The sequence below is a fragment of the Protobothrops mucrosquamatus genome, unplaced genomic scaffold, assembly GCF_001527695.2.
Source record: "Protobothrops mucrosquamatus isolate PMUCROS unplaced genomic scaffold, P.Mucros_1.0 scaffold2599, whole genome shotgun sequence".
Classification (NCBI taxonomy): domain Eukaryota; kingdom Metazoa; phylum Chordata; class Lepidosauria; order Squamata; family Viperidae; genus Protobothrops; species Protobothrops mucrosquamatus.
The window spans coordinates 416,707-426,112 of NW_015388653.1; the positions used below are offsets into that span (position 1 = coordinate 416,707).

General features: G+C 44.3%; 1 protein-coding gene across 1 annotated transcript in view; it reads right to left on the reverse strand.

Moving 5' to 3' along the window:
• Positions 1 to 9,406, reverse strand: part of PPP2R5B (protein phosphatase 2 regulatory subunit B'beta) — a 31,895-nt gene that overhangs the window by 17,326 nt on the left and 5,163 nt on the right. Inside the window, exons 2-3 of the mRNA XM_015825332.1 lie at positions 6,197 to 6,268; positions 6,144 to 6,148 (exon numbers count right to left, since the gene is read on the reverse strand). Of these exons, the coding sequence (XP_015680818.1) occupies positions 6,144 to 6,148; positions 6,197 to 6,268 (77 nt within the window). The remainder of the gene's footprint in view (positions 1 to 6,143; positions 6,149 to 6,196; positions 6,269 to 9,406) is intronic.

Consider the following 9,406-nt stretch of genomic DNA (forward strand, 5'->3'; position numbering starts at 1 on the left):
TTTTTGAGTAATTTGTGATTGTTAATGTAGTATATTTTATTAAAATTAAATAATTTGTAATAATGATGTTTAATATGTCAGTTTAGAAGAGAGCTAAAGGATGTTATAGAATAGTTAATTTAAGGATAATATAATTTAAGACAGAATATAATTATTGTATTGTAAACCCTGTGTGTAGCTCTGGGAAGTCGGGGGGAAGGGAGGGGGGTGGGGAAGGGTGGGGTATGAGGGAGGTGGGAGTTATATTGTAAAAATTTTAAAAATTTTCAATAAAAAAAACAAAAAAAACCCTAACTCAACAGAGCTGAGAAAAGCCCCTCTATCTCTCTGGAGGCTAATTGCTATCACGCAACAGCAATTAACAGAATATTTTAATTACAGTACTTTATGCAACACTTCAAAGAGGGCTTGTAAAACTTTATTGCTCATCCTCTTGTCTGATTCACACAAATATCATAACTAAAAGATGGGTGACTTACAACCTGCATATTTTTTTCAGAGTCACCAGGATCCCAAAAAAAACCACAGAAAACCATTTCCAAAATAACTGCAGGGCTGGGACCACCAAGTCAGCAGAAAGTGAGCTCAACTCGGAGACTTAACTTACAAATTCCTGCAGTGAAAACCCTGTAAATGTCTTGGAGCGGCTGGTAAAAAAAATAATTAAAAAGGGTGTAGCCCCTCTGGAAAAAAAAATCCCTCGCCTCAATAGATATATGTACCTCACAGATATAACTGACTAAGTAGCCATAAATATATTATAAGCTTATATATTGCAGACGTAAGTCTACATTTAAATTTGCAGGGCAATTAAGCTTCCGAAGGAGCTGAAACACGATCCTCTTGCAGAGCTTCCAGGGAAAGTGCTTGCTTGACCTTTCCTGCATTCCCACGGCTTGGCTCCACCGCTGATCTTCCGTGGCCTCTGCAAGCAAAACTTTGCTCTATTTTCAGTGACTTTGTTCCTTTCCTAAAATAGGGCCAGAACACTTCAAATGTTTACATATCGTCCCGTAAATACAGACAATCCCCAAGGGAAGCACCAGCAAAGCTAACCCTGAAGGTTAGGTTTGATGTTGTCCTCTTGTCACCCCAAATATTTCAGCTCGCAAATGGGGAGGGGGATTTTTGAGATCTGCAGACATTAAATCCTAGGTTTGGAAGAGTTCCTTGAGGCTATCAGGCTGAACCTCTGCTTAGTGTAGGAATCTAAATCAAAGCATCCCAGCGAGAGGAGTGCCCAACGTGTGCTTCAAGACATCCAGCAAATGTCATTTCCATTATGTGCTATCGAGTTATTTTCAGCTCTTGGGAAGCACCTAAATCAGGGTTTCTCAACTTGGCAACTTTAAGTCATCCCAGAATTCCTCAGCCAGCCTGTGTCTAGGCATGCCCTGTATACCTGTACATTCATAATAGCCAATGAATATTTTTTTTAAAAAAAAACAAAACTACACTAGGTTCTGTGCAAAAAGAAGTATTTTTAATATTTTAAAAAAGAATATTAAATAATCTAATTCCCAGTGTAATTCTAGTGGATTCACATACACTGATCACAAAGTTTGTCTCAACCCTCAGTTTATACTAGTGGTTGTCAACCACATCAACTTTAAATTGGGTGGAGTTCAACTCCCAGAATTCCCCAGCCAGTATGCCCTAGTCAGGAGCTGAAATCCACACATCTTAAAGTTGCCAAGGTTGAGAAGCCCTGACCTAGATCAACAGTCCCCAATATTGGAGCATGGCGGAGGAGAGGGAAACCGGGCCACGTAACTGATGGGCTAGTCAGCAGGGGTTGCTGGCTCAGGAATTCTGGGAATTGAAGTCCACGAGTCATAAAAGAGCCAAGGTTGATTACCCCTGGGCTAGTGTGTGCGCGCGCTTGCAGCTCAACTCATGAAAGTGGCATGCACCTGCATGCACACATGCAGCTCAACGAATGGAGCTGCGCATGCATGCCTGTGTACCGGGTTGTCGCTTGCACAAATTGAGCTGTGTGAGTGTGTGCAAGCGTGCGTGCGCCAGCTCTCCGCTCACACAGCCTGGTTGCAAATAGACCCTGGCTCTGGGGTTGGGGACCCCCGACCTAGATAAGATTTTTCCCCATGATCCTCTGTCCCTAACTGATCTCTCAGATATCCGGCAAAGAGGAGCTGATGTATTTAGGAAGATTTACCCAAGATTACACAGAAATCGTGTTTTCCTGAGAGTGGGAAGTCCATCCTTTCATGTCTTCTCTGCAACATCCCGTCAGAAACGACCACCATGCTATCCCAGCCTTCTCCTCAAAGCTAAACTTTCCGGTGCTCTCCATGCCTCTCCTCCTAGCTCCCTATCAACGTCTCTTCCATTTTCCAAGCCTTTTTCATTTTTCATGAATTCGTATTGACACAACTCCCATTTAAGCAGCTGATGAGCGCAGAAGACGACAGAACGATGGACATCCCGTGACCGCGTCTGTGGATGTAGCCTAAAATTGCGTTGGCCTTTTTAAAACTGTCATCTCTCACACTGCTGACTCACACTCAGCTTGTGACCAAAGCAGCTTGCCCCCCCCCCAACACACACACACACACTAATTACCAAGCAAAAGGATATTTCCCTTTTCAACAGTGTCATGTTGGTTTCAGTTTGCCAAGCGAAGCACTTCACATTAAATTCTTAAATTTCCTTCTATTTTCAGCCGGATTCTCTAACAGTTTATTTATTTATTTGTGAAAATTTCTATGCCCACCAACTCGATCAAGACTTGGGGTGCCTTACAGTAGTGGCCCCCAATCTTTTGGGCGCTAGGGAGAGGTTCCATAGGGAGCGGTTTTCTCATGGACCGGGGAGGGGGGGGATATGATTTCATGTGCTGCCTGCATCCCGTGTGTGTGTGCCGTTGGGGTTTGGCTCGCTTTCATGGCCTGGTTGTGGGCAGGCCATGGACCGGTGTTGGTCCATGGACCGAGGTTTGGGGACCCCTGCCTTACAGAATTAAGCTCTACAAAAAAAATTTGAGGATGAAGGAAGGATACGTTAAATAACTTCTAACTTCTTCTGTATAAAACACTTTTTTTTTCCTTTCTCCCTCCCTAAAGTTTATTAAATTTCAGAAAAGTATAAAACACAAAAGTAGAAAGAAAAAAAGAATTTAAAAAGAAACAAGGAAAGGTTGGGAAAATTAGGGAGTCAAAGGGGAGAAAGCTATGGGAAAAAAATGGAAACTTCTGGCTTTCTTTACTACTGATAAAAACCTAAAAAAACAATGACCCTTTGAGCTAGTATAGATAAAATGTTTTTTTTTCCTAAACAATAAACAAGGAAGGACACCTCTTTCATTAGGGATAGGAAACTTTGGAACATTCAGATCAGTGTTTCTCAACAATGCCCACTTGAAGACATGTGAACTCTCATGCTGGCTAGGCAATTCTGGGAGTTGAAGTCCATACATAGGTGGCCATTGTTGAGAAACATGGATCTAGGCCAGGGATGTCAAACTGCGCGTCATGCCAAAACTGCGCCCATCCCAGCTCTGGCAATGGGGAAAAAGTCACGACACGTCACATGACGTGGCGAGTTTGACACCCCTGATTTAGGCTATACTCCTGGTATCATAGCTAACCTGCCAGTAACCAGAAAGCTAAGCGAACAACTTCTGGAGATTCACAAATTATTCATCTATAATTTGATTTAGTGCAAGCCCGTGCATTTGACCAGGCTCAAAAAGGGAAAGTAAAGCTGCTTTTTGAGGATAATTAAATTCATTAATCACAGCCAAAAGGATTGCTCCCCATATATCAAAACACCCAACACCCCATGGGAATCCTTGATTCTGCTGCCACTTTTAGAGAGCCCCACCAGGGTTTGCAGGGGGAGAGGGCTGCCGGTTGCAGAATCGGGTCCCAGAGACCCCAGGACGGTCACTGCAAGGATGCCAAGGAGTTGCCACCCTCCGTTCATTGCCAGCAGGCATTCAGAGCAAGGAATACTGTAAGGAAGGAATGGCGTTAAGAGCAGAAGGCTGGTTATGGCTGAGGCGCTGTGGGACATGTTGTCACCATCTCCTGCGTTCTCCGCTCCCCGATGCCCCTTGGGGCACCAAGCAGCTCTGGCAGCCCCCGGGAACTGTAACCATGGCAGCTGGGAGGCTGATGGCTTACAACGAGGTAGAAGAGACTCCAGCATCTAGCAACCTAGTAGGGACCTGGGAGCATCAGATGACCTCTCCACGATGACCGGGTTCCTGTAGCAAGGAATCTCAGGAGAACTGAGGCCACATCTGGAGAAGGGACCATCGGCTGAGATAGAGAGAATGCTGCGGTTGAGAAAAAGCTCGCTGTGATTCACTCGGCTTCTCATGAAGAAGGCAGAAACTAGGGGGAAGTCCTCTCTGAGCTTGGTGGTTTTCTTGCAGATGTTTCATTACCCAAACTAGGAAACATCATCAGTGCTAGGAAACATCATCAGAAGGAATGTGGGGTTGTGGAGAGGAGGAGGAGGATTGTGGGGTCCTGGGTGCTCTCTGAGCTTCATTATTTTCTTGCAGATGTTTCATTACCCAAACTAGGAAACATCATCAGTGCTAGAAGGAATGTGGGGCTGTGGAGAGGAGGAGGAGGAGGAGGATTGTGGGGTCCTGGGTGCTTTCTGAGCTTCGTTATTTTCTTGCAGATGTTTCATTACCAAAATAAGTAATGAAAACAGTGCACTGATGATGTTACCTAGTTTGGGTAATGAAAGTCTGCAAGAAAACAACCAAGCCCAGAGAGCAGCCAGGACCCCAAATCCTCATCCACCTCCCTGCAAACTCTACTCTCTTCTAGCACTGATGATATTCCTTAGTTGGGTAATGAAATGTCTGCAAGAAAACCAGGACTCCTCACTTCAACCCTGAGCTACAAAGATTCTAATTTATTAAGCCAAGGTGGCAAAACTGAATAACGAAAACACGCCATCCGGCAGTGCTTCTCAACCTTGACCAGGGATGGACTTCAACTCCCAGAATTTCCCAGCCAGGCATCTTTTGTTTACTGGCATTCTCCAAACCACACACTCCAGATTTGTTTGATTTCAAATCGCAGAAGCTCCCAGCTGATCTTCTGGGTGAGGAGACCAGACCCCCTCTGGGGAGCACCGGGTTGGAGAAAAATGGAAGAGAGAAGAATGAACAGCTTTAACTGTACACTGCTGCCCAGAGTCACTCTATCAGAGAGATGGGCAGTACCTAAATTTGAAGAGAGAGAAAGAGAGAAGGAGGGAGGGAGAAAAGACAAAAGAAGGATGAATGGATAGAAGTTGGTGAATAGATAAAAGCAGATGAGTGGTAGGTAGGTAGATGCATACGGAAAGATGATACACAAAGGGAGGGAGGGAGGGAGGGATAGATGGAAAGGAAAAACACAGGAAGGATAGGATGGATAGACAGATGGATGGATAGACAGACAGAAGGGTTGATGGTGAAAAAAACCCTTTGCTTTTTCATATTTGGGTTTGTTTTACTTTGGTGAGGACCTGATTTTTCTTTTGTTCTTTTCTTTCAGCCTCCAAAAAAGACAAAATGTTTCTTAAGTTTCTCCCGTTTATTTTTTAAGAGAAATATTTTGTTGCAATGAAACCCTCCCTTGCCATGATATTATTGTTCAGCTGGGGTGGGGCACGGCTCCAGATATATGCTCCTCTGTGCATGATAAAGAGAGTTAAAATTTATGGATACTTTGCTTTTTTTATAGCTAATAAGTTTTGTTAGTTCTTTGCAATCTGCCTGGCCGTTTCCGTGTAATACGTAATGTGTTTAATGGCTCTTGGGCTATTTAGCAATCATTAGAGTTTGCATTTTGGCTAAGAGATCATCAGTAAAAATGATTTCTTTCCTATCATTTTTACTAGCAATCGATAAAAGCAACTCCCGCACCGATTCCAGCCAAATCCCTGCATTTCCCCTAGGACCCTTAGAAAATAATCCCTTAAGTAAGATGCTGGAGAAAATGCAAGACCCAGGCTGGTCTTTTCCTGAAAACACACCTATCATTTGAGTTTTTCCAGGATCCAACCTCTGACCACGATTTCTTGACCATCTCCCTTCTCCCCTCCTGTGACCCAGGAAGCTGCGTTAAACCAAGTCATCTCCCTAGGAAAATATCCAATAATTATCCACTCACGAGAGCTGCAAGATGAGATGAGAAGGATGAGAAGGATTATCCTTGTCACCTACTTATGGGCTGATCCTTTTTACGGGAAGCATCAAAGCCTCTGAATCTTTTACACTCACCAATTCGCTTCCCATCTAAAGAACGCCAAAGTCGTGTTATCAATTTCAGCCTGTTGTTCACCCAACCTAAGCTGTCTCCTCGAGTTTACTGGGCTCTCCAGTAAATTAGACACTTTCTCAACATCTTTTCCTGAATCCTGTCAGAGACGGAGCTGGAATTTCCTGGCTGCATTCACAGAAAACACTAAACCCTGGTTACCACAATTGCTGCATTCATACAAACCATGCCTATATATTGTATGGCCTAAGGGTGATGGCTGTTTCACATAACGGACTAATCGAGGGTTAGGCTTCCGACAAGGCAATGGATCACAAAGTGCCCAACTTCATTTGAGCCTAGACTAGCTGAATCTGAGCCACACTGAGGTCAGTTCACACAACAAAGATACTAAGACTCTGGAACAGTGGTTCTCAACCTTTTTAATGCCGCGACCCCAACTGGTCGTAAGTCGAGGACTAAACCGGTCGTAAGTCGAGGACTAAACCGGTCGTATGTCGAGGACTAAACCGGTCGTAAGTCGAGGACTACCCAACTGGTCGTAAGTCGAGGACTTTCCCTGCCCGGGAGCACCGCGCATGTGTGGTTCCGCCCCCTGCGCCGACCGAGGCGTGGCTGGCAAGCGGCAGAGACGGAGCAGGCCGACCACCAGCTGGCCCAGCCCAAGGGAGGTAAGGCACCCGCCGGAAAAGGGGGAAAAAATGGCGGACAAAAAAAAATGGCGGACAAAAAAAATGGCGGACAGCCTTGCTTGGCGACCCCCATGAAATGGTCAATCGACCCCAAATGGGGTCCCGACCCACAGGTTGAGAACCACTGCTCTGGAAAGAGTGCTGAGAAGAGCAATAAAGATGATAAGGAGCTTGGAGGCTAAATTATATTAACGGTTGCAGGAATTGGGCATGTCTACTGTAATCTAATGAAAATAAAGACCCGGGGAGGATATGACAACTGTCTTCCATTACTTGAGAGGCTCTCACAAAAAAGAGGGGGTCCACCTGTTCTTCAAAACAACTGAAGACAGGACTAGCAGGACTGGCCTAGGGGAAATTTTTAACCGGGTTTTAAAATAATTTTAAATTAAATATAGCCCAAGTATTAATATTTTCTTTTAATTATGTTTTTAACTATAGTATTTGGTATTTTGTATGTGTTTTATTAGCCTGTTAGCCGCCCTGAGTCCGCAAGGAGAAGGGCGGGATATAAATACAATAAACTAAACTAAACTAAACTAAACAAGAAGCAACAGATGGAAACTTATGAAGGAGAGAAACACTAAGGAGAAGCAACCTAGAACTAAGGAAAAATGTCCTGACAGTGAGAACAATTAATCAGTGGAACAGCTTGCCACCAGAAGTTGTGGGGACTCCATCACTGGAGACTTTCAAGAAGAGACTGGACAGCTATTTGTCCAGAATGGTATAAAGTCTCCTGCCTAGAGCAGGAGGCTGGGCTAGAAGACCTCTGAGGTCCCTCCCAGTCCTATGATTCTATGTTCTATGTTCTAACACACTTAATTTAAGGCAACTTAAAAACCTGGCAATTGGCATTGCAACTGTTGTTAACTTAATTTTTGTTTTTCGTGAATTAACTTGCAGGGCAGAATAGCTGTGGGGTTAGTTTCTCCTGAAACTCTCCTCGAGTTATGACCACAATTGAGCCCAAAATTTCTGTTGCTAAGTGAAACATTTGTTAAGGGAGTTTCCATTTTATGACTTTTCTTGCCACAGTTGTTAAGTGAATCCACTGCAATTGTTAAATTAGTAACGTGGCTGTTAAGTGACTCCGGCTTCCCCTTTGACTTTGCTTGTCAGAAGGTCGTAAAAGGGGATCACGTGATCCCGGGACACAGCAACGGTCATAAGTATGAACCAGTTGCCAAGCATCTGACTTTTGACCATGTGATCCTGGGGATGCTGGAAAGGTCGTAACTGCGAAAAACGGTCGTAAGTCACTTTTTTCAGTCCTGTTGTAACTTTGAATGGTCACTAAATGAACTGTTGTTAAGTCGAGGACTACGTTACTTGGACAAGAGAGAAGATGGGTCCCTTCAGCTACAAAATTGCAGATTATTCTGCATCCCAGCAGAATATACTACATCTCTATAGTACAGGAAGCATCACAGAGCAGAGAATCTCCACACCTTCCGTGTTAAAAACACAGAATGGAACTCTCCATCAGGACTGTTGTGACAGGGAGAAGGGGAGGAATACAGGTAGCCCTCAGCTTACGACCAAAATTGAGCCCAAAATTTCTGTTGTTAAGTGAGACATTAGTTAAGTGAATTTTGCCCCATTCTACGACCTTTCTTGCCTCGTTTGTTAAGCGAATCACTGCATTTGATAAGTTAGTAATCGGGTTGTTAAATGAATCTGGGTTCCCCATTGACTTTGCCTGTCAGAAGATTGCAAAAAGGGATCACATGACCCTGGGACACAGCAACAGTCATAAATATGAGTCAGTTGCCAAGCATCTGAATTTTGATCCCATGATCTTGGGGGTGCAGCAGTGGTTGTAACTGTGAAAAACAGTCATAAGTCACTTTTTTCAGTGCCGCTGTAATGTTGAATGGTCACTAAATGAAGTATTGTAAGTGAAGGACTGCCTGTATTAGGTATGTTTCTGCTTTGAGTTACTTATACAGTAATAAAAGCAGGATAAAAATCTGATACATAAATAAATTAAAGTTCTCAAATGCATGGCTCTGGTTTATTTATCGCCTGCTCAAGCCAAAGCAGGAGACAGTGAGTTCTAGTCCTGTCTTAGGCACAAAAGCCAGCTGGCTGACTTTGGACCAGTCCTTCTCTCTCAGTCCAGCCCACCTCACAGGGTTGTTGTGGGGAAAATAGGAAGAGGAAGGAGTGTTAGGTATGTTTGCTGCATTAGAACATAGAATAATAAGGTTGGAAGGGACCTTGGAGGTATTGGCAGGGGGACAGAGGTCGACTCCTTGGAGGTATTGGCAGGGGGACAGAGGTCGACTCCTAGGCCCCTAACTTGTGGGGTGCCTCAGGGGTCGGTCCTCTCGCCCCTACTGTTCAATATTTATGTGAAGCCGCTGGGAGAGATCATTCGGGGCTTTGGGGTGGAGTTCCACCAGTACGCTGATGATACTCAGCTGTACATCTCCACCCCAGGCCACCCCAACGATGCCC